General features: G+C 42.4%; 1 protein-coding gene across 2 annotated transcripts in view; it reads left to right on the top strand.

The window, feature by feature from the left end:
- Nucleotides 1-26,156, top strand: part of GPSM1 (G protein signaling modulator 1) — a 186,753-nt gene that overhangs the window by 46,877 nt on the left and 113,720 nt on the right. For both annotated transcript variants that reach the window (XM_063432877.1, XM_063432878.1), the window contains exons 2-6: nt 11,533-11,754; nt 12,815-12,950; nt 14,063-14,205; nt 23,153-23,276; nt 24,086-24,201. In XM_063432877.1, the coding sequence (XP_063288947.1) occupies nt 11,533-11,754; nt 12,815-12,950; nt 14,063-14,205; nt 23,153-23,276; nt 24,086-24,201 (741 nt within the window). The remainder of the gene's footprint in view (nt 1-11,532; nt 11,755-12,814; nt 12,951-14,062; nt 14,206-23,152; nt 23,277-24,085; nt 24,202-26,156) is intronic.

Raw genomic sequence — 26,156 nt, 5'->3', positions numbered from 1 at the left:
GGATCACTCTAAACACCATACCCACTTCATATTACTGAAAGGGTTATGGTGCAAAGACTTGTACCCCGTAGCCTTTATTTTTAAAAAGTCCAGAGATAAATCCTTTTTTTTTTTTTTTTGCAGTAAACACTGTGTATTTGCTGAGAAAATGCAGTGTTTACCTTACAACCTAGTGATGTCTTCACTGGCTATTTCTCAGATGGCTGTTAAAGGTGCTTCCTGGGGCAGTGCTGCACAGTGTGACTGACATTCAGTTTCTCCACCCTCTGCAGGCAGACACTGAATGTTCCTCATAGCGATGCATTGATTCAATACATCTCCATGAGGAGGTGCTTATTGGCCTGGGCGGCGTTTGCCTCTGCCCTCGGCCAGCCTCCTTGGCTGAGATAATCAAAATTGACAATCTCAGCCAATTCAATGCTTTCCTATGATATCAATTCTGATATCAGCCAAGGAGGCACCCTAGCCAATCAGCATCTTCTCATAGAGATGCATTGATTCTTTGACCCAGGAAGCACCTCTAGTGGCCATTGGAGGTGTTCCTAGGCTCTAATGTGGATTAAAACCATATGTTTTGAAATGGTTGTTGACATCAGTGACTTGGGGCACCAGCATTATCATGAAGACTTTTACATGGTCCCAGCAGATAACTCACTGCTAGGAATTCATTTACCTTACACTTTATAGTGGAGTTTCGTTACTGGAAGCCCTTAGGTGATTCCCCTAGGTTTATTTATTGCAAGATCCTCGGGCTTCTTAGGGACATAGAAACTTTATTAATTTCTTCATTTCACTTGTTAATTATTTTTATTTTTTTAAGGTCTTTCTCAAGTTTGGCACATCAGCACTTTTAAAATGGTTCATCTATATAAAACAGATTGCCACATGCCATCTTGTTACTGAAGACACAAGAAGTCTCTGGATTTAAAGAGATAGTGACAGCGATTTGCTGTTTCCTTATGTATTTCTGTCAAGCTGTTTTGTGAATGGTGAGCTACTGAATGGCTGAAAACATCACCAGAATCCTGTGCAAGGCTTCCGGACCCACTTCTCAGACTGCAGCGGACAGAAATGGAAAAGGAAAAAATCTACAATACAATGATAATAGAAAAAGACATAGCGCAATACTGTTGTAATAAAAAGGGGAGTGGAAATGCAAATAGTTATTCACACTCACAACCCAAATCTGGTTGTAGGCATATCATAAAGACGGTGGAAACCTCAGGATTGGTGAGACGTCATGATATACGTAGAAGGAAACAAAAAAGCATAATAGTGCAGAGTATCTTGATAAAATAAACACTTAATTATAAGGCACACTTACAAGATTGAAGTGGCAAGCAGGCATATAAAATGGTCCAGTCTCAGGATCACAGGATCAATGGAACCGGAACATAATAAGATTACACAAAAAAACAATAAAAACAAACTCTAAAACACTATACAGCAGCCCTACGCGTTTCGTTCAAACGTCCTTGAACTTCCTCAGGGGCATAAGGTGAAAATCCTTCTATGTGCAGGCACACCCGGCACACCCCGTGCGCATGCCTATGATCTACAGTACCTATAGTTCCAGGGTAATTGTTTAGATTCTTATCTATTACCCACTAAGTGGGGGTCTTATTCACTAGTCGGTGTATCTGTACTCTGTATAGCGGACAGAGATGGGCAGAATGATTGGATGTCAGATTTTAACAAACAGTTTAACCCCTTGAAATAGCTGGGAACCTGGGGACATCCTTGCACCAAAAAACGATTATGTTGTTATGGTGCCCGATGTGTCCCATTAAAGCCAAAGTAGCCGGACTACTTTGGCTGCTTTTTAAATAAACTTTGAATTACAGGGGGCGGAGCCAAGCAGCCAAGCTGAGCGGTTGCACGGGAGAAGAGCAACGTGCAAAACCGCTCATATCCAGCCGGAATTGGGGCAAAACCCTGACAAAACGACGATTAAATGACATTGAGTATGGAGCCCTAGACCGCAGAGTAAAAAGCCTAGTATCCTGACCGCGACCGGCGGCTTCTAACCGGGGATTGACCTGAGGCCTACCTGAGGCCTACTCAGACGGGGCGGAGAGGCGGACGATCCCTGCGCTGCCTGCAGCCATTCACTTGGAGGTCTCTCTGGCGAACTCCCTCCCCCCCCCACCGGTGAGGGATATCCCGGTACCTAAAGTTTGGAACGCAGCAGCACAACCACAAAGGGGATAGTCCCACACAGCCGGACCAACATTGGCAACTATGGCGGACACCACATGTCAACCCCCAAACAGTGCCCAGCGGCTATCTCTGGAAGAAAGATTGGACCGTTTGTTTGAAGCCTTTTGGGCTAAAATCTACCGCCAAGGGGACACGGAAGTGGAGAGTCCACCAGCAACAACCCAAGGAGAGGCTGGGGTGAGACCCGCAACTCCCGCCCGGGGCAACGCCAAAGCTAAGATGGCAAGAGGGAGGAGGAGGACGCCTCGACACGAACCCCGAAACCGCAGACCAAGAACAGCGGTGAGTCCTCCTACCCCCCAGCAGGGACTACCCCTTCACAACCTCAGCACCCACCATATGGGGAACCAGCACGACAGGCCACGGAGACCCTCAGCAGCACCCTGCCGCACACCCACAGCACCTCTGAGAACCCCTTCCCCACAGACTGACCTGCCTCGCATACAAAGGAACAATATGGCTCCCGGTCAAGCACCCTCTTCAGCTTCAACACTCCTGCACAAGCGGGGCGTCGGCTGAATTGGCCTCACCATGGATGCACCAGCCATATTCTGTGAGGTGCAGATCGGATGACCGGCACACACGCCCTGCATACCCACGCACTGAGACTCTCACCTGCAAAATGCAGACACCCGGGCTTTGCCTAGTAGGCACCCCTAATATGCTTTTTATCATGAGTAATGTTTATTTCCTTAGCATGTAACCTAAGTCGACCAGAACCACATATATGTTTTCTAATGTCTTCCCCAAAATGCAAACTAGCAATTTTCTAGCAAAATCAGCTTACCAGATGTAAATGTGCCAGTATTCCATAGCTAATCTAGTAATGTTAAATGCTGACTACCCAGTCTTAATTCTACTCAGAAGAGAGAGATGCTGGGCCCAACTTGTCTACCTAACCAGGTATAACTGAACTAAAGCCATAGAACGTTAACCTATGCTTGCAATTGTTGCTGAGGCAAACTTATTAATATGCTCTCTATGCTATAGCTAAAGTTGAAAAAGGCTGACCCTAACTGGTGTGGCACTGAAAACCTGCTGTGTTTCTTCCTATACACGATTAGTTAACTGCTGTATGACGCTCCCTAGATGTATACACTTAGTCTAACCTTTACATTTATTCTTTAATCTAGCAACTGCTGTACTGTAAACCGTGTTTATACGATATGTCTATGATAGCATTGCAACAGCAGAATTGAAATCTAAACGTTGGTCAATCTCATTGTACTCTGGTTCATGCAGACTTGTATGTCCCAGCATTCATTATACTGCACTAGTGTACAGCTAAGCAACCTTAACTCTTTCACATGCCATACCACATGGCAGTAAATATTCATCAATGTTAAGCCTGTTATATTGTTTGTATTCAAAAAATGTGCACGCACTCATGCCACTGCTCAATCTATATGAATAAATATGTACGCTGTTGTGGCGTTTAAAATGTCATGTACCTACCTGCACAACAAAAATAAAGAATTAAAAAGCAAACAAAAAAAAAACCAAACTTTGAATTACCAACAATTCTCACTTTGGCGATTAAGCTGTTAGGGCTGCCTAAATGTTAATGAGAAAGTACTGGAAATTACTTTTGGCACCTATAGGTACAGTGAAAGACTGAGAAATTAGCAATGTTGTTTCTAATTCATTATATCACTGCTAGAAAATCTCCATGCTAAAAGTGGGTCAACTTCTTAAGAGGCAGACCGTGATCGAACCCTCTGTGTCCAAACGATGGAACACTGGAAACGGAACACATTTTGCCGTGATTTTGGTCATGCTTGTTTTCTTTCATTATTTTATAAGCCAATCGATGGCCCCCTTGTCCAGCCGCAGTCCGTGGATTGTGGCTGCACCTGCAGCCTACTGGACCTCCAGGGACCCCACTGGACTGCCAGGGATGTATTATTGCCCCCATACACTGTCACACCCATGATTCTGCCACACTAACCCTGCAACACTCACCCTGCCACACTCAGCCCCACTACATGTCACACTCACCCCTAACCTGTCACACTCGCCTACCCCCAACTCTCATACTTGCCCCTAAAGCTGTCCAACTCACCCCCCCTTGCCCTGCCATACCTACCCCCATCACCCTGTCACACGTTTGCTGTCCTGCCTTTTATACACAAGGACCACAGATGGTGGATTTTCGAAGATGCCAATAAAAAAAACGATTGATCCATTTAAATTTAACCCTCCAAGCTCCGGTGGGAGAAACATTACAGTATTTTCCTATCTTACAATGAAAGTGTTAATCCTATTGTTAGCTAATCCTAAGCCAACCTTTCCAAAATACAGTTCTTTTGGAGATAAATTTTGGCTGTGGGTTAATAGCCGTGAACCATTAAAAAAAAAAAAAAAAAAAATTGTCGAAAATATTGTGGCGAAAACAGTCTTTATAGAAACAAAAGAACTTTGCACATCCTCATTCCAGTGTTACCATGGTAACTCTTCGAAGTAGACTAGTAACCGTGACCTTCATAGGGTTTATTTGTCCTTGAGCAGACTGTCTGCTGTGGTGTCTGGTCTCCCCATAGATGCTCACACATGCTGTATGGCTGTATAGAAGGGGTTAATGCACTGAGGGGGGCTGAGTTTAGGAATTGGGTGTCACATACAGCTAAGGGTTATCCCCTATTTTGGATATCTGGTAGACACAAACACATTCACCAGGTTTGGCTGACTGTGTGTTTTTTATCGTTTTTCCACATACAGCTATATTAGAGGTACAGGCTCCGGAACCAACAGATTGTGCTAGTGATAATGTAAATAAGCACACGGTGCATGTTGGGCCTTGGGGACGTGAGGAATTCTGTCTATTTCCTATAGATGGTATTCCAGGGCTGCACGTCTAGAGAGGTATTCTAATACCAGAGTCTGGAATCATTCAGCCTCTAGAACGGTGAGGTCTAACTTGCCAGCAGAGCTAACGTTCTGTGATGCCCAGGGACGCGTTATGATTCTCGCTTTAGGGTAAGTGGGCAGATTCCAAAGGACTTGATAAGTGGTCAGATTCTCGAGGGGTGAATGGAGAGTTTCTGTGGCTGACAGGGTGAATGGATGTATGATCACAGTGAATGGGCAGATTCTCTGGGTGAGTGGGCAGATTCTCTGGTTTAGTGGGCAGATTATGTGGGTGAATGGGCAGATTCTCTGGGTGAGTGGGCAGATTCTCTGGGTGAGTGGGCAGATTCTCTGGGTGAGTGGGCAGGTTCATGGGGTCTTTGGCTCTGAGTGCAGAATCTCATGATCTTAGGGCAGATTAGGGCCCCTAGGTGGGTCCTAACTCTAACCATTCACCTTGCTTCCTTGAGCCTCTGGCAAAAATCTCTACTGAGACAGAAAGGGGCATTTTTTATATACACCCCTATACATTATTAACCCTTAATAGGGAACACATGGGATGGGCGGCTGCATTGTAACAAGGCTGAGTGATAAAAAAAATGGATACAAATGCAGAAAGACAAGTCCTGCGCTCACTCCCATCACTGGGCGGCTGCAAATGACTACAGTACATAATATGTCTTACTAGCCCTTTCTCACCATTTTTAGAGTCATACTGTTTGCCTTAGAGGCAACATTGGTTCCAGATTCAGCTGGATTTACATCGCAGAGATTTTCTAAACCTATTAACAAATAGTTACAAATATGTTAGACACTCCACAGCCCAAATACATTTAAAAAAAAAAATAGATACAATCAAAATTGTTTAGTGTATATATACCCCCAATAAAATTGCATTTTAATCATGTATTAGTTCATTCTATATCTAAAAACAGCTGCAAAAGTTGCAGATCTCTTGCCTGCAGACTTTGCAAGCCCTCCCCTTCTAACCCCGCCCAGACTTTCTGTGGCTGTCCAATCACAGACTTCCCAATGCAGTTCAATGACAAGTCTTTCCAAGGCAGGTGCTCTGGGAAATTGCTGCCTCTTGAGTTTACCTCCACTGAGCCAAACAAACCAGGAAGTAACAGGATCAGCTGTCTGATTGACAGCCATGGATGTGTCACAAGGTTCATTGATAAAAGTGTCCATTTCTATTGAACTCTGCATTTTTTTTGCAAAATGAAAAAAGGACACACATTAAAATAAAATGCATTACGGGGTCCGGAGTGTCCCTTTAAATATGGTTTCTTAACTAGTGTATTGGCAACAGTGTACCAGAACACTAGGCTTGAAATAATCTCACGCAGGAGATATTACGAGGCAAACTGCTAACCATAAAATGTCTGTCGGAATTCAGATTTTAGAGTAATTGGTGCTTTAATTGGCCGGTCGCTCCTCGACATATATGACGTTGAAGTAAGCGTACACCCATGCTAATTCGTCCCATTTCCCAGTTTTGCAGTTTTTGGCTGGTGCCCTGTTTTATCTGGGTTCTTCCCACGCATGTGAGTCTTTTGCTGCTGGTAGCTTGTTTTATGGCTGTTTATAATAAACAGTGACTGTTACACCAGATCACTGCACCCTTCAATTCTTATAGCTCTTGGCATCTTGTTTATTTTTGTTTCTGCAACAGAATATTAAAGCCAGTTGCCCGTATTCCATGCCAGCAAATATGAGCTTGGCATGACTAAGTGCAGTTTGATGAGTAAAGAGAAATTTTGTCTTAGAGAATAATGGCACATTTGATAATAGTAGCTAAATGATAATTATTAGCTGTTCTCTTAAAAAAAAAAAAACTTATTTTATTTATATTTGATATTGAATGCCAGCTGGCATGGCCTGGCATCCTATGCAAATTATGTTTATCCATGATTCCCTGAGAATCATGGGAAGGTGGAGTCCAGACATATATAGAGCATCTCTGGAACATAGTCACAGATACCTGGGAGTACATATACCTGGTTATTTACTAAAGGGATCGGCACGATAAGAAGGCTGTGCTTTGTATCAGGAAAATCCCCTCTGGGTGTCTCTCCTGCATGAATTCAGTTTAATGAAAAGCAATGACTGCAAAGGGAAGTAGGGAGAAGGGGTAAATTCTGTGTGAGAGTTGCACAGAGCAATAGGAAAGAAACAGCTAGAATGATTTATAGCAGCAGCCTTCGACAGGCAAACTGAGAGTGGAGAGAGACAATAAACACGTTTTATTTAGACAAAGCCAACATTAAGTGTTGGGGACTTTTAACCTGTCATGGGAAGCAAGCCTGTGCTTCCCAAACAGGGGTATGCAGGAGAGGTGTGTCTTATAGCAATTGTAACACACACTAAAAATATGATTGATTGATTGGAATCAGCGGGAGACCGGGTTAATGGAAATAAATTAAAATATGAGCGTTTAACGGTATTAATGGAAGAAACACTTGGTTGTTTAACATGAGTCAAGTAAGATGGGTATGAACCTGCAAACCTACATCTACCATGACAGGTTCACTTTAACCCTTTTGAGAGGGGGTACCTTTCTGGCATAATATGCCCTACTGCAGGGGTGGGGTACCGTTGCCAGCATTATGGCGGTAAGAGCATTATGGGAGATGTAGTCCAAAATATCTGGAAGGACAAATGTTCCCCATCCCTGCCCCACTGGGCACTTTGAGGAAGGTCTCCCTCTGAATTCACTGTGCAATTAGCCCCCAGCCACCATAACAATAACTCTGTATGTGCAGGGCTTCAAGCAGTAACGCCGCACATGCATACGTCTACCACCATGACCACTTAATATCACTGAAGTGGTGATGGTGGTTGGAGTAATCCTTTAATCAAGCTGGAGTGTGGAACCTATGCTAAAACCTCTGATTGTGTGTCTGTCAATTCTGGTTCTCATTTTACTAAACCCCAATCTTCCTAATTGCCCTCAAATCTCATGTGCTATCCCTGCCACAATGTCAACCTCAAAAGTACCATCACAACTTCCATGTTCATAGTCATAGTCCGACATTGACCTCCACTGCCTGCTTTTTAACGTTTAAACCGTTATACGTTCATACCCTGGGTTTGCATCATTTTTTGCAGCATATCAACAATTTTATCTTTTGGCTTCCGTGGGAATCCACACAAATAAACATAAGTCTCCAGAAACTTCAAAGTCAATCTGATGGATATTTGAAAAGAAAATTTTGAAACCAGATATTTAACCCATCCTTACCCACTCCCTAGCCCTTAATACTCCCTGCAACCCCCCCCCCCCCCCCCCCCCATGTACTCCAAACCAAGAATCTAACTTCCCGTGGCTTTACAGAAATCTTTTTTCGGTGCTTGTAAACTGTGGTCCAGGTAGTTTGAATGCATGTAAGTGGCAGATTGAGGGAGAACATTGAATCAAGAGGCATTTATCATCCATAAGGGCATCTGACAGTTGCCACTCTGTATCCATCACCCATGCCTCCCCCTTGCCTTCCAAATTCAGCACGGAGCATAGTATTCAATAAAGAATGTCTCCAAACATCTCGTTGGCGGTCCAGCTGTGCTATATACAGTTGAGCTGTGAGAATTGTTAAAATACCTCCTAGCACACACCCTGCGAGGCAAAGGGCAGCAGCTGTGGTTTCCTGAATAGTTCCCTGACCATGGGAGCTTCTGCAGATGTAAAAGTTAGAGCGGCTTTGACAGCATTATTGTTTCCGCCATTTATTTTCACCATTTTAACTAGTGCCATGGAATTAATGAACTGTGAGCTCCTTCAGTTGTCAAAGGGACACTCCACTGCCCAAAGAAAAATAAATTAGTCACGGTTTACTAGATATACCCAAAATGTAAACATTTAATTATGTATTTTTTTATTGAGGGTATATCTAAAAAGAGCTTGTAAAAAATCCAGAACTCATGTCTGCAGCCTTTGCAAGCCCTCCCCTTCTAGCCCCGCCCAGACTTTCTGTGACTGTCCAATCACAGACTTCCCAATGCAGCCCAATGGTGGTTACCCATTCTAAAACTATTCAACAAATTCCTCTGGGAGGGGGCAGGGCACTCCTGGTACTATTGCCTCTATGGCAGGCTGTAGTGGTTATGGTGCTTGGAGTGATCCTTTAAATAGGAGTTTCTGCTTTTCTCTAAAGTGCAGAAATTAAGTCTATTGTACAGGTGCTTAAAAAGACAGCAGAAAAAAACACCCCCATCAATTTATAAGATATACCCCAAAGAAAGGTTTTCTTTGGGGGTATATGAAATCTTAACTTGCAAAAGCTGCAGATCTAGTATCTGCAGCTACTGCAAGCCCTCTCCTTCCTCAGCCAAGACTTTCTGTGTGTCTTTGCAATGCAGCTCAATGAGAAGTCTATGCAAGGCAGGTGCTCTGGGCAATTGCTGCCTCTTGAGTTAATCTCCACTGAGCTAAGCAAACCAGGAAGTAACAGGATCAGGTGTCTGATTGACAGCCAGGGAGGTGTAACCAGGTTAATTAATACAAGTGTCACTTTCAATTTGAAATCTACACTTTTTGTAAAATGAAAAAAGATGACACTCTGCACACATAAAGTACTTCAGCAAGCTGTTTTTTTTTTTTTTATATTTTCATCTGATGAGACCTGCAGAGTTCTTCACTAATGTGAGAATCCAAAGTGAATTACAAACTTAATTTCAATTTTAAATGGTTACTTCAATGTCCATGAGGCAATTTATTTCTGTATTTTAAAGGTTTATAAAGGTGGTGGGGGGAGAAGGGGTGACATTCGATTAACACCCCTACAGCAAGGGGTTCCAAGTCTTCGTTAGAGCAGTTTATGCCCTTGTTGTTCCTTAAGGCAAGAACAAGGCACGGTTTTATTGTTCAGGGTTAGTTTTTCATAATGTATACGTTGTAATAAACAAACACTATGTACAGATCTAAAGAGGAAGTATTGCTAAAGGTCGAACTAAAAAAAGCCATGGAGATTTAACTGCAGAGTAATATGCGGAAGAATTAACCCGTTACGCACATGCTAACTTACCTTTTTTTATTGCGAGCGTTTGTGATCAGCGCTGCTCATAGGCAGTCAGGGAGCTTGATCCGGTAGTTCTGGTCGGTGACTAAAAGGGTTTCCGCCGTATATTGCAAAACTTTGGCCAAAATAGACAAGTTGTGACTATATAGTAGAGTTGAAGAACTGTTTTCAGATCAGTTATTTTTGGCTTACATTTTGCAATTCTGTTTATTATTCACCTGTTAAAGCAGAACGTTTTGAAATGCACATTGATCACTTCCTGTATTGCAAAGTACGATTTATTTTTAACATTTGATGTTATGTTTTGTACATAGTCTTTTTTGCCTCCAGTTTCATTTGCCAACTCTTGGAGAGAAAACTTAAATTTTTCACCTAAACAGATCCGTTTTAACACACTGATCGAATTATTTGCTAAAGTGATCATTCAAAGTGAATTTCAAATTTAAGGCCAGAGTAGTCGAGCCGAAAGCGTCGCTGACTTGGAGAAATGTTCTGAGTCAGCTATTTTCACCTTAAATTTGAAATTCACTTTCCATTCGGCTTGAATTCTCACTTGAATGAATACCCTGCAAATGTCAACTCTCACTGGTTCTCAAAACGGCAAAGTGTTACTTCAAGGAATATGACCACTCCAGTTATTTGCAGTGGTTATGGTGTTTTGAGTGTTTTTCTCTGGCACACTGTACATACAGAGTTTAACCCCTTTTCTGCCAGAGGTGTTACTCCGGCTGCGTCTTGGGGGCGTCATTGTCAATTTGGCGCAAGTTCCTTTGCCCAGATGGGCCAGCTGAACCTAAGAGCAATTTAATCGCTGGTGGGATCTGCACTTGACTTCTGCAACTCTGCCTGCTGCAGAGAAGACCTAGCGTCCGGTGAGGACCCAGGTTAGAGGACAAACTGTTGCAAAACAGATTGCCCCATTACCAGGGAATGGCAGCAGGGGACTCATGGCACCATAACCACTTCAGTGGGCTTTAGTGATTGGTATAAACCTTTAAACTGACCCTGTCGGAATTAGAATTTTTTGTATCCGGTAATACTGATTTGTAATAATGCTTGAACTGTGTAGAATTGACAAGGAAGTGCAAATTTTAGACGAAAACCGCTATGCTTTAAAAAAATAAGTAATTTTTCTAATTATTTTAAAAGTAACATTTATTATTTGTTTCATACGGTTTGCAATTTCCATTGTCACATTTCAGTGCATACAGCCCAGTAGTTACTAGCTGCAGGTACAGGAGCAGGAATATACAGAACCATGGGTTCTGTATATTCCTTTAGTTATTATGCAAGTAATGATGGATTTCACTGTTATCTAAAAGCCGATAGTAACCATTATCTAGGATGTAACTCCTGTAAGGTTTTCCTGTCTAATCCTGTCTGTACCTGCTTCCCATAGACACAGACTGAGTAAATATTCTCCTAACGGGCCGTTCTTCCCTTGCAGAATGGAGGCCTCCTGTCTGGAGCTCGCACTGGAAGGGGAACGTCTCTGCAAGGCCGGAGACTTTAAAGCAGGTGCTGCTTTCTTCGAAGCTGCTGTCCAGGTGGGAACGGAAGATCTGAAGACTCTTAGCGCCATCTACAGCCAACTGGGCAATGCGTACTTCTATTTAAAAGAGTACGCGAAGGCACTGGAATACCACAAGCATGACCTCATGTTGGCCAGGTGAGGGGTCCTATATATTGTCTGTCTCTGGGTTGCTCCCTTTTTAAAGAGTTGTCAGCAAGTGCGCCGTCCTTCAGATCATTCTCCATAACCTTGCAGAGAGACTCCATGCGATACATGGGACCCAGCAGGTGGGAGATATATGCATTTATTCAGAAGATATTTTACCAGGAAGGAGAAGTTGAGATATTCTCTCATTCTCTGGTGTGTCTTGGGAATCACATACAATACAACGGTACAAAAACAATAGGATACGTACACGGTGCAGGTTTAGATACATTATTACACATATTATAGGATACTTATTATTATTATTATTATTATTAATAAAGCGCCACAAGTTCCGTAGCGCTGTACAGTTACAGATACATTACACATATAATAGATATATACATTATTACTCATATAATAAGATACATACAGTACAGTTATAGATACATTATTACACATATAGGAGACATACAGTACAGTTATAGATACATTATTACACATAATAAGAGTTGTACAGTTAGAAACATTATTACAAAGAGACATATACAGTAGTTATAGATACATTACACATAGTACAGTTCGATATATTATTACACATATAATACAGTTATAGATACATTATTACACATAGAATAAGAGACATATAGTTAGATACATTACACAGACATACAGTAGTTATAGATACATTGTTACACATATAATACACTTAGATACATTAATACACATAATAAGACATACAGTACAGTTACAGGTACATTGTTACACATATAATACACTTAGATACATTAATACACATAATAAGACATACAGTACAGTTACAGGTACATTGTTACACATATAATAGGATGCTTTAAATTCCTCTTAATATCACAGATCGTGTTTTTTGGTGTTTTTGAAATCAATATATTTCATTTTTGCTGACACATTAACTTTAATAATGTTTATGTGTGAATACAATTTCCCTTACTCTGTGTTTACATTGTAGCTTCTGATGGTTTCTCAAAACTCCTGTTGCTTTAGAGCTCAGACAAGTCTCCTGTTTATATCTTTCAATTCATTTTTTTGTTAGATCCATTGGAGACCGTATTGGCGAAGCCAAAGCAAGTGGGAATCTGGGAAATACGCTCAAAATCCTGGGGCAATATGATGAAGCCATCGTCTGCTGCCAAAGACATCTGGATATATCCCAGGAGCAAGGAGATAAGGTGGGAACTCCAGAGACAAATTACTTGCTGATATCTTCTAGATCACCCCATGGCCTTTCATCAGCATTCTGAAAAGAACACCTCTTCTTGACCACAGGTGCCCATACAATACAATTCATACCTTCCTCAGTCCTACCCTAATCATTCCTACCTCTATATTTATTTGTTCCAAATATATTCCTATAACCTTACTTACATACAGGGTTATTCAATGTGGATATCAAAGCATTGTAAGGTTTAATGTAGACATTTACCGTTTATCCCATTTTCCATTTCTAACCCATTAACGCCATTAAGGTGTTCTATGCCATCCTACGTCAAGTGGGCTTTAAAGCCCGTAGGGCAGCATAGAACCAGGGAGCCCCAGATATCAATGGATACCTATGGCTACCCACTGTCTGCTGGGGCCAAATTTAGTGATCTCTATATATTGACTGGGACCAGGCTCATTCAGAATTACACAAATATCTAGACCTCACAATGCACTTGGAAACTAGTCAAACCAAAGGTATCTTTGCTGGTTAAAGGGACACTGTAGACACTATAACAATTTCATCTCTTTGAATTGGTTATAGTGCCTGGAGTCCTCTGGCACTGTCCCTCCATTCAGTGTTAAACCATGTTCGACCAGTTTAACACAAAATAAATGTTCCTGGCCATCCACAGTCTGGCCCTTTTTGGAGGTGTCGCTAAGGTAGAGATTACAATCTTCCGTGTTGTCATACCCATTCATACCGTCAGTTGGAGCTCTGATAGGCTAAAAGCAGTCAGCTGACACTCTAAGCCAATTACAGCTGTCCATTGCTGCTCAAGCTAATACTTCCTCATTAGTCAAAGCACCACAGAGAGGATGACCTGCTGGGGACTCACATTTAGTATTAAAACATAAAAAACATTCAAAACTGTTTAATACTGAATGAAATGATGGTACCAGCGAACTCCAGACACTATAGCCAGTTTAATGAGATGAAACAAATACCAACAGTGTCCCTTTAAGTGTTTTGATATTATCTGTACAAATTCTTTTTAAACACATTCGCCTTAATGCAACCCATTTTGTGTCATCTTATTTACGGATTTAAATTAAGCCCCTATGCCTCTCTCCAATACAGGTGGGTGAGGCCCGGGCCTTGTACAACGCTGGCAATGTATTCCATGCCCGAGGGAAGCAGCTGTCCTGGAATATGCCACAGATTCCTGGGGACCTCTCAGAAGATGTTAAAGAGACGCTACTGAATGCTACAGAGTATTATGAGTAAGTTCCTTACCCAGAGTAGCACAGCATTATTAACCCTGCAATGTAGTCGTTTTAAACTGGAACTTGTCACTGACAAAAGTGTGTTAAGCAAGGATGTTGCTTAGGATAATTGATATCATTTCATAATTTTCAATGACCTGGCATATTTGATAGATAATGCCTTCATATTCATGCTGTTCAAACCTCTGTAATTTTTGCTTTAAAAAAATAAATAAAAAATGTGCAAATTTTTACATTGTAACCCCACCTCCTTAGTCACGCCTCCTCTTTTCACAAGACTTCTTCCTGATTGGAAGGTACGCAGTGTGGCTCAGCCAATGAGAAATTATTGTGAGCTAAAATGTTGACTCAGCCCCACAGCCAATCACTGTCTTTTTATCTGTAATATGTTTAAAAGACATGCTAAGGGGAAAGGAGGCTGTGACAGCGGCTTAGCTCACACTGATCTCTCATTGGTTGAAATGAGTATATAAATTGGTTGCTGTGTACAGTGCGCTTATAGATACAGTTAGGTTTAGAAAGCAGCTACACACTCTAGTGGGTGCTCTCTTATCCCCACTAAATACAATATAAAACCAGAGTGAATCTAGTGTAATCTGGATATGAGATAGAGAAAACCGCAGTGGTTATGGTAATGCTCACCTTTTTCTGAGCCAATTGTAACTTTAAATATTTAAAGTTACAATAAATTAGATTTTTTTTTTTTTTAAATTTGACAATTTTTATTGGCATTTTCTTGTCATAAACAACAGCATAAAATGGGGATGGGGGGGGGGGGGTACAGAAAAAGAGAGAGGAGGGGGGGGGGGGGGTAGCAGAATGCCGTTTTGTATATATATTTCGCCCAACATGTTTATACAGCACCGAACAGATAATCATTACAAAGTGGTTATGAATAGACTATGCATATTCGTTTACACTATAGTCCGAGATTGGCTCGGCTCACTCATAGGCTTCAGAACTATGATTCTACTCCATCGGGATTAACCCAATTGCCCCGATCTCCATGTGTCCCAAATCTCCCACGCCTTAGCAGAGGAATGGGATGGGGGCCACAGTTTTGTGTATGCACCCTCATATGCTCTTTGTTCTATCAGGGCAGCTATTAGTTTGGAGAAGGGTGGGCATATCTTAGATTTCCATGTTCTCGCAATCTCCTTGTGAGCTGAGATGAGTACATGATACATGAGTTTCTTTTTAGCTCTAGGAGTTCCACTTGGAAGGAGTAGTGTTATATATATTTGGGGCGACAATTGCAAGGAGATGCCAGTTAAGCTTTGTAGGAATGAATGGACCTCCGCCCAGAACGGTTTAAGGGCTGGGCAGTGCCACCAAATATGGAGGACATCTCCTCTTAATATCCCGCATCTCCAGCAGGTAGGGGAGCTGCTTGGGTAAAATTTGTGGAGACGCGTGGGTACCATGTACCATCTATACACGGTCTTACGTTGTTGTTCCACTAGGGAAGTGGATGTGAGAAGCTGATTGATATCTCGGAATAAGGTATTCCATTGTGAGGGAGGGATAGGCTCTCCCAAATCTATATTCCATTGTTGAGCTATGTTGGAAGCAGGGAATGGCATACAGTTGGCTATGAGTCGGTAACACATGGAGGTAGGTTTACATGAAAGTGGTAATGACCCATTTATACATATTTGTTCCCATATTGTGGGTTGTCTCATATCGGTTTGCGATTTCTCACTCGTGCTCGCTGACCTATGGAGAAATGATCTCAGTTGCATGTATGAGAATTGTGAGGTTAGGGGGAGTCCATGCGTGTCTCTCAGGGTGGGAAATGCCATTAGCGCTCCCTGTTGGCGAATGTGATAGAGGTGTGTTTTTATCCAGCCACGGGTTGGCATGGAAGGTAGGTATACAGTACGGGAGGGCCGCCACTGGCATTGCCGGTGATAGGGTCGTTGGGGTGCTAAGTGTTGCCCTATGTCTATCCCATATTTGTAGCTTTAGGGCTATTAGGTCAGATGGATGTGGCAAAGTCGGGCGATATACTTTCGGTAGCCACATAATATTAGGTAGTGTGAAAGGCTTCATTAAGTGCTTTTCTATCTCTACCCATTGGGGGGGTGTCACATCGGTATGGTGGGGGAGTAGTGAGGACAGTATGGATGCATGGTAGTAGGCCATCACATCTGGCAATCCCAGACCTCCTAATTTTTTAGGAGCTTGTAGAAGTTTCCTGGCTACTCTTGGTTTGGACCCGGCCCAAATAAAGTTATCTGTGTCTTTTTGAACCTGTTTGAAAAAGGAGTGCGGGACAGGTATAGGGAGTGTTCTAAAAATATACTGCAGTTTGGGGAGAATAGACATCTTAACTGCCGTAATTCTGTCAGTCCACGTTAAGTAAAGAGGCGACCATCTTTTGAGTTGTAAGGTACATTCCCTCCATATTCTGACATGATTGCCCGTGTATAGCTCTGTATGTTTTTTAGAAAATAGGAGCCCAAGGTATGTAATGTCATGCTTCCTCCAATCGAAGGGGTAAGTCTCTCTCAGGCCTACAAGTTCGCTGTTCGGTACACCGATACTAAATGCTTGGGTTTTGGAGGTATTGAGAGAATAGTAGGATTGCGCTCCATAGTCTTGAATGAGGGACATGATGTGAGGCAGGGATTCCGCTGGTCTAGTTATGTAAAGAAGAATGTCATCTGCGAAGGCACTTATTTTAACTTCCTTGGATACCTGTAATATTGGGGTGGGTTCTTATAGCTGCCAAAAGTGGCTCCAGAGCTAGTACATATAGCAGTGGAGACAGTGGGCATACCTGTCTGGTCCCATTAGATAAATCGAAGGGGTCCGAAAGGAACCCAGCTTGCAATACTCTAGCCTTAGGGGCAGAGTACAACGCAAATATTTGTGTGATGATCTGGTGGGGGAAGCCGTATTTCACTAGAACTTGCCTCAAGAAGGCCCAGCCGAGGCGATCGAATGCCTTCTCCGCATCCAAGGCCAGCAGCAGACCCCCCCGGCTAGGCCTCCGAAGGTGCTCCATTGTGTGCATCAGTTTGTACGTATTGTCCGCGCCTTGTCTCCCCCTGACGAACCCTGTTTGGTCATCACAAATCAAGTCTGGTAGCAATCCGCTTAGTCTGTTTGCCACAATCTTAGCGTAGATTTTGGCGTCAGTATTGAGGAGGGAGATCGGGCGATAGTTTTTACAGTCTTCTGCAGGTTTACCGGGTTTTGGGATGGTAATAATTGTAGCCATAAGCATCTCCGGAGGGAGGGAACCCGTCTCGGAGGCCTGTTGGTATACTCGTAACAAGTGGGGTGCTAATGTGTCTGCGAATTTCTTATAGTATGTGTTAGTGAAGCCGTCGGCTCCGGGTGACTTTGCCAATGGTAGGGATTTGATAGCTGCGCTGACTTCGGTCAAGGTTATGGATTGTTGGAGTGTTGTGGTTTGTTCCTGTGTGAGTCTCGGCAATTGTATCTGGTGGAGGTATTTGGAGATGCTATCTTCAGTCGGTTTGTATGTGCCTGTTCTAAGGTGTAAGTTGTACAACTTGGCGTAGAATTCTGCAAAGGTTCGGGATATGTCATTGGGGTTAAGTATTTTCTGACCTCTATCATTTATAAGGTGTGCTATCTTTTGTACGTTGCAATTGTTGCGTAATCTCGACGCTAACAATTTAGTGGTTTTACCGCTTTGGTGGTAGGCTGTAGCTTTCAGTTTATGGAGTAGTCTCCTAGTTTTGTCCGCCGTCAAAACTCTCAGTTTGTCATATTGTTGGGTGAGTTCCTCCCCCGTTGCTACGGTGGGCTGAGTCTTATTTAGCGCTGAAAGGTGTGCTATCCGTGTGTGGCATTCTAACATTGCCGAATCTTGGATTCGTTTAATACGGGAAGCTTGCTTAATGAAAAGGCCTCTAAGCACCGCCTTATGTGCGGACCAGACAGTGGATGCCGCCGCCTCCTGAGTATTGTTTAATTTAAAATAGTTTACGAGCTCATTGCTAATGGTAGCGGTGAATTTCTCATCGTTCAATAGGGAGTCATTCAACCTCCAAGTACCTCTCCCCTTGAATTGGAATTCATCTTTCAGTACTAAGATAACTGGACTGTGGTCTGACCACGTTATCTCACCAGTCTTACAGTCAGAGATAAGAGGCAAGGTCACTCTATCAACAAAGAACCCATCTATCCGAGAGTACGAATTATGCACCCTCGAGTAGAAGGTATAGTCTCGCGTGTCAGGATTTAGGGTTCTCCAAACGTCATACAGGTCGTGCAGGGAGAGTGTCTTGGTGATATTCTTGTGGGTCTTATCTTGGGACAAGCGAGTCTGAGAGCCCCTCTGAGTTGATCTGTCCAAGGGTGATTGGGTAAAGTTAAAATCGCCACAGAGCAATAGATTACCTAAGCGGTATTGATCTATTTTCGTTAGAAGGGACTTGAGGTATTGGTTAGAGTTCTCATTCGGGAAATATGCCGTAACTAGCGTGTATTGGGTTGCGTTAATGAGGCACTGCAGGATTATGAATCTACCCTGGTGGTCTATATATTGTCTCTGGGTGGTGAATGCGACGTCTTTATGTATTAGGATAGATACTCCTTTGGTTTTGGTTGCCGAGAGCGCATGATATTGTATTGGGAATTGTTTATTAAAGATTTTTGGCGTATAGCCTTTCTTAAAGTGGGTCTCTTGAATGCATGCGATGTCGATTTTAGATTTTATCAAATCCCTTAGCAATAGGCACCTTTTCCCTGGGGTATTTAACCCCTTTACATTATACGTCACTACTCTTATGATTACTGTCGACAAGTTTCGCTATGTCATTCGCTAAGGTAAAGTGAGCCAAGAATAGAGTGAGGACAGTCCAGTTGTCCATATCGTAATTGTATCTAGGTGCTAAATAGGTCCCGTACTCATCGGACTGGGTGTTAACGGTGGTTCGTGTTGTACGGCATTGGTCGGGCTCTATGTCTCTTGATACTTTACATTCTGCTGGGGTAAACCTGGTTAGGTAGAGGAAGGAGGGAACGAAGGGGGGAATAAACTGGGGGTAGGGTGAGGGGTAGAACCCCTTATTAGGCTCTACACTAGAGAGCTGATGTGCGCCAAGCTGATCTTGGTCACAGTGGAGGGGGGGCATGAAATGAGCCAGATGTTGGGGTGGCTCACTTGGGCCCTCAGGGCTATGTACATAATATGGTTAGAGTTAGCTGTATCTATAATGCTCACAGTTTTTTTTTTTTTTTTAACCCTTTTACTTATACAGCATGTATGTTACTCATACTATAATATAATTACGAGGATGTAGATGCTACCTTAAGAGCCTGAAACGTCCTTATCTAATCTCACAACATAGAAACTATAACATGTTATAACATTTTAAAACAGCAGTGCAGAGTTCTTAATGAGTTCTTGAAGTGCAGCAGAGGAGGATAGATATACTTATCACACTCCTAATCTCGCTTCTTGTTGTATTCAGGCAGGGGCCCACTCCGGGGACATCCTAGGAATCTTAGCTTGATTAGGGTCGCCTACTATAGCAATTGGGAGACCCCACAGCTTAAATTTTTCTTTGCTAGCCGGCAAGGAATGAACTGCATGTAGCGAGTCCTGGTACTGGATGAGCAACTTTGCGGGGTATCCCCAGCGGTATTGAATCCCCTTTGCTCGTAGTGTCGTCGTGAGGGGGGTCAGACTCTTGCGGAATTGTAGAGTTGCGGCCGACAGGTCTGTAAAGATTTTCAAGTCCTGGTAGGGATCTGGCATGCCTGGTGTGCGGGATGCTCTGACCAGCCTCTCCTTGGCATGATAGAAATGCACTCGGACTATCACGTCCCTCGCGGTGGAATTGGGGAGGTGTTTCGGCCTTCTCAACCTGTGTGCCCGGTCGATGATGAGCTGGTCTGGATGGGTCTCCGGTGTCAGCGCCTGGAAAAGGTCCAGCAGGTAGGTATTGAGTGCTGGATTGAGCACTGATTCTGGGATGCCGCGTATACGCAAATTATTTCGCCTCGACCTATCCTCCATATCGGCCATTTTGACCGCATGGTCGTGCAGGACGGCGTCCAGTTCTTGCAGTTTGTCTGCGAGGCTATTATGCGCCTCAGCGAAGTCATCCATCTTTTTCTCCATATGAGCGGTGCGCTGGCCTACCTCAAGTATCTCTTTCCTGAGGTCTGCTGTGAGTGATTGGATTTGTGCTGCCATGTTCCTCTGGATGGTGTCTGTGAGTTCGGACATCATGCTTTTCATTTGTTGCGCTGTGAGCGGGCTGTCCTCCGGTCCTGCATCTGAGGACATCGGAGATAGAGGGGGGTCCTCTTCAGAGCGAGCGGCGCCGCCATCTTCGCGCAGGCTGCGGCCTTCTCGCGTGTGTGATGTCGCCGTTTTAGCCAGGAAGAAGGAGGCTCGATCTGCTTTTGCAGTTTTCGTTTTCTGTCTCTGCGACATCTCTAACGTGTTGGGAGACGGTAAGTTGCTTTTAAATTATTTTCAGTCCGCTTATTTTAGCCCTGAATCACCCGGTTAGCAGGAGCCTCGTTAGAATGCGTCCATGCTGCTCGGTGTCAGGCCACGCCCCCCCAATAAATTAGATTTTTAATACTAAGTCCTATTGGCTTTCTACTTCTCTCTGCTGCTAAAGAAGGGCAGGTGCCCCCCTCCAGAGGCACCCATGCCTATCATCCAGTGCCAGGTTCTCATTGGCTCAGAAACAGGTGAGTATTACCATAACCACTGCGATTTTCTCTATTGTCAAAACGTAATACACTAGGAAGTCTCCCTTCTTGTTTCTTTCCCTGAGGAGACCAATCTAGACAAAAGGGTCCAGTGCCCCCATAAGGCACTAACGTGCATACGATTCGAGCCTGTCTTCCTGAGGCTCCAATCCATGTAAGTTTAACCATTTAAAACTTCACTGCGGATTTACACTATTTTGTGTTTTATTTTCTTGTTTCCTGTATATGTATCCATACACAGCTGAGCCCTTAACCCTATTTTAGGCTAAGTGCATATTTATAGCGCTCCACTCATTTGAACAGTATAGTCTGGATATCATATCCGGATTACACTAGATTCACTCTGGTTTGAAATGAGTTTATACCCGGATGATTCTGTTCTTATGACTCGGTTGTAAAATGAATTGGTCAGTAAGTGGGGATGCGCTAGAGAGTAGTTCTAGTCCCCCGAACATAGACCATCTCTCTAACGTGGGGAATCCCTGGAAACTTGTACTAGAGAGCTGGTTGTATTCTGAGCCGTCGTTATGCAGGTAAGTTGCAAAGTGAGGACTACCTGTACTTCCAACTAGGATGATGGTTTTTGGAAAAAAGGAGGCACAGCTAGGTGGAGGAGTTATGTGGCGTTATGCCGCAGAATGCTGCAAACATATGAAGGAATATTGTGTTTTTTAAATTAAAGCGATTTGAATGTGAGCAAAAACACAGCATGGATAGGAGGCTAACATTTGCAGTTAAGTTGGGTTGGTGCTCGGAGTGTGCCTGGTTTGTCCCTTTAAATATATAAACGTTAATCACACATAGACAGACATACTCCTGTACAGGGAGACATACATACAGACCCATGCACAGATACATTCCTATTTTTTTTTATAAAACCTGCTTCTGTCATATTTCCTTAACTATTGCACATTACAGAGAATCTTGGTGCGTGCCCTCTCTGGTATAAATTGCAAACTGCAACATTATCTCTGAACGCACCATATCTGGGATACGTGGTTTATAATGTATACTGGGGGAACCAGTGTGTTCTGGGATCAGCAATCTGGATAGGAGCTTTAACTAGAGTTGGCCAAGTACAAGTGCCAAAAAAAAGGTGTCTCTTTAACATTCCTTCTGGGTCATTTACACAAATAGAGGGGTGGGCGCAATTCCAATGACCTTATTTACTGGATTGTTTACAAGAAAACGAAAACCAATGATCCATTTAGGTTCATAACCAAAATGAAAAAAGAAAAATAAATAGAAAAGAGTGCCTTTTCACGGTTCCTTATCAAAGGTATAACAAAGGTAATTAAATTTCCAATTTTTAGAGTGGGGGCACTTATAAAAAAAACGACCCTAGGTTGCACGGATTGTTTGATCACGAATACCCAATGCATATTACTGAAATGCACAAAGTGCCTAGAAGTACATAATCTGGAAGTGGACGGAATGTGTCCGAACCTTTGCAGTAGAAAGCATTCTTCCATCCACAGTGGGTTAATATTAACTCTTCACTAAGTTCTACTGTTTTCAGGAAGCCGTTGATTATACTGCAGACGTGACAAGTGTACTTGCTTTCTGAGAAGCTTCGGTTTCCTGCACGCTGTGGTCTATATCTCTCTGAAAGATTTTATTATTGACTGGAAACAGAGTATCAGCGGCCTCAAAGGGGACCAGTCAGCCACACAATGATGTGTGGATGATGAGGCCCCCCTTTAGGCAACTAATATAATTGAATATTCAAGCGGGGCTTAAAGTGCCTCCTTGCCATATTAAAGGACAACTGTCACCAGAATCTTTACATTATTATTATTAAAAGAAGATTTTTTGCAGTATGTTATGAAGTACCGTATATGTCAGATTATCTGAAAATCCGATTTGTACATGCACAGAACAAGATCTCTCTCCCACATTCACACACCTTTTGGTCGGACTCGGGTAGAATACTACCATAAGGCACCTTCTTCACTCCTACACAGAGCGGTGACGTCGTCAGCCATCGCCCTATGTCTATACGACTCTATTCAAATTCCACTTTTGCATAAAACTTAGCTACTTTCAAACTGCAAAGAGGTTTGTCTGCAGAGTTAGGTTGAATAAGTAAATGCGGTTTTGAGAATATACCTGTAAAAGCACAATCTACATAATCTTGTAGAGAATTCAGTTTTCAGCCTATAACAGTGGCTAATTGATTCAAGATGTCACTGATTCAATGTCCCACGCATTTCACGCCACCTCTGCTTAACAGGAGAAACCTTGCTCTGGTGAAGGAGTTGGGAGATAGGGCAGCGCAGGGCCGTGCCTATGGAAACCTGGGAAACACACACTACCTCCTTGGCAACTTCAATGAAGCCATCGCGTTTCACAAAGAGGTACCTTAATTCATTTTTATTCCACACAATATACTGTTTGTGTAAACCCCACTTCTTGTGTCTTAGATTCAGAGCAGGTTGTGGTCTGGAGCATAACAGTTGCAATATGTTGTAGTAAATTAATAGAGCAAACAGATTCCCTTTATTTATGTATTTATTTATACACCCTTACATTTACTTTGGCATTTGTTGGAATATGGCTCACAGCACCCTCAGCCAGGTGCAGGGAGTTGTTCTAACAAATTCAAAGTTGCACAAATGGTTAATTTTGCTTTATCTGCATAGAGTGCACAACTTATAAACCTGTAGATGGATAGATAGAATGTATCTGGTTTTCTAGAACACATGGCAAATTCTATCCATCCAACTATCGGTTTATGTAACTCAAAATTAATCCAATGTTCAATCTGCTGAACATGTGTCTATGTAACGCAATAGCCGGGTGGATCAGATGTATCTTGCATTTTATAATTCCCAAGTTGATTGATAGATTGCGACTTGTGTTATATAAATTCATAGGTGGACAGATAAGATCAATCTTGCGTTATATAAATCCCTCAGTTTACAGATAAATTGTGTCTTGCATTCTGTGATCCGTAGCTGGACGGATAGATTGTATCTTGTGTTCTAGAAATCTATAGTTACATGGATATCATTTGTATTATATAAATCCATAACTGTACAGATACCATGTGTCTTGTGTTATATATATTTATAATTGCACGGATAGCTTGTGTCTTGCATTTGGTAACTCGGATACAATATATCTGGTTGACGTGCTCTGTCCCCTCTCTTTCTTTCCTTTTCAGAGACTCTCGATAGCTAAAGAGTTTGGAGACAAAGCTGCAGAAAGGAGAGCATACAGCAATCTGGGGAATGCCCACATATTCCTGGGAAGATTCGATGCGTCAGCGGATTACTATAAGTACGTCTACCAAGTTACAGTTATTTTATCGCTATAGGGCACATGAAACATTTTTTGCAAAGATTTTGAAATGAAAGCTAATTTGTGCTTCACTGTCTAAATCTGATATAAGTTCCTCAACCCAAAACCTTGTCCATGAGGGTTTAATGTAATAAATTATCTGTTTTATATTAAAGGGACTCAAAGCACGTCAACACATCACAGCTCTAGAATTCTGTCCAAATCAGCAGCTAATTGTTATTACTAGAGATTAACATTAACCAAATGTTATCAGCCTTGGAGGCTTAAAAGGCAGGAATCAAATTTAACAATAGAATCTTCAGTTGATTTATTAATTGGCAACGTCACTGGTTTACTTATCAAAATAAACCACGCTGATATGGAAATCCACCGAATAGAACGGGACGGGGGCTTTAGCAAAAGGAATAACTTTTACCTGAACTTCTAGAAAAAAATCCAAACTATTACAAATAATTTAAACGGTACGTACAAGTTGACATTGATCTGATTGTATTGGATTAGCCTGTCAGTGTATTTTCTGAAGTTGCATTTTACCTGCGCACAGACGCACCTTGTGTGAATTTGTTCTGTGTCAGACGGATTTGCAAGAGTAAAGCTTGTGTACAATGCACTCTCGCTAACAAGTGGTTACACTTCAATACACAGAGCGTGTTTGTTCTCTACCAAGACAAAGGCTGATTGTTAGCGTTACGTTGGCAAAAAGCAACGTGACCTTAAAGCCCAATCAATGGGCGAAATATAACAGTGGATGATCTCACAAAGGATGCATTACCGCACACTTTGTCAGCTCAGCCACCTGGAAGGTTAATGCAAGATTTCATAGATTAAGTTAAGAGAACCTAAAGAATGGGTTTGTCATTTTTGGGAACTGCCTGTGTAGTGGTGTAGGCAGTTAAGAGGTGGCTTCTAGAACTACAAAGGGTCCCACATTTTTGTGTTCTATTTAATAAAAATACACTGTAGCGTGTTACTGATTTCACATAGTAACACATTACCACATAGGCCGTCTCCTTACCTCCATGGGGCATTTGATGACATCACTGAATATTTCTGCTTAGTTTGGAAATTGCCAGTGTGCCTGCATTTTTTTATAGACACCTGTAACCCACTGTGCATATGTTGGGGTTTACAAACGAAATAAGTGACTGTTGGTGAAATATGATTAAGCAATTAATATTCTGATTAATTGCTGAGATCTCAACCTCGCCCCAACTTAAAAATGTGTTAAAGGGACACTATATTTAGCGTAATGAAGCAGTTTTGGTGTATAGAACATGCCTCTGCAGTCTCACTGCACAATTCTTTGCCATTTAGGAGTTAATTTGTTTATGGACCCAAGTCCCATCTCCCTGCTTGCACAGCCTTCCTAAACACTTCTTGTAAGGATTAATTTAGTGTTTATTCTCCCTTTATTGCTAATGGTGCTTAATTTAGAATTTCAAATATCCTGCACTGTTAATAGCTTGATAGACCCTGCAGGAGTTCCCTGCGTGTGATTAATGTTCAATTTACAGAGCATGTGATAAAATTAAGAACAAGTAAGTTACATCTGATCGAAAATGAAAGCATTTTGTTTTCCTGTAGCCTGTGTCAGTCACAGCCAGACAAGGTGTTGCTAGAGCTGTGTAAACAGAGACAAAAGTGATTTAACTCCTAAATGGCAGAGAATTTAGCCGTCAAATTTAAGGGCCGCGATCTACACTGAAAACTGCTTCATTAAGCTAAAGCTGTTTTTTGTGACTAATGTGTCCCTTTAAATTTACAGCTCACTGTTTGGTGAAGAAACTGATATTAAGTAAGAAAAATCCTGTAATGGACAGATTGAAAAATAAATCCCAGATTCTTAGCTGGGAATCTTAGGGTGGGGTTTCGAAGACTGGCATCGTGCTCTGAAGGGACCATCCAGCTGTGGCAGGACCATGGAGCTATTGACT

This window comes from Pelobates fuscus, chromosome 9 (assembly GCF_036172605.1).
Source record: "Pelobates fuscus isolate aPelFus1 chromosome 9, aPelFus1.pri, whole genome shotgun sequence".
Taxonomy (NCBI): domain Eukaryota; kingdom Metazoa; phylum Chordata; class Amphibia; order Anura; family Pelobatidae; genus Pelobates; species Pelobates fuscus.
The sequence above is the reverse complement of the archived record's forward strand: the minus strand, read 5'-3'. Positions and strand labels throughout refer to the sequence as shown.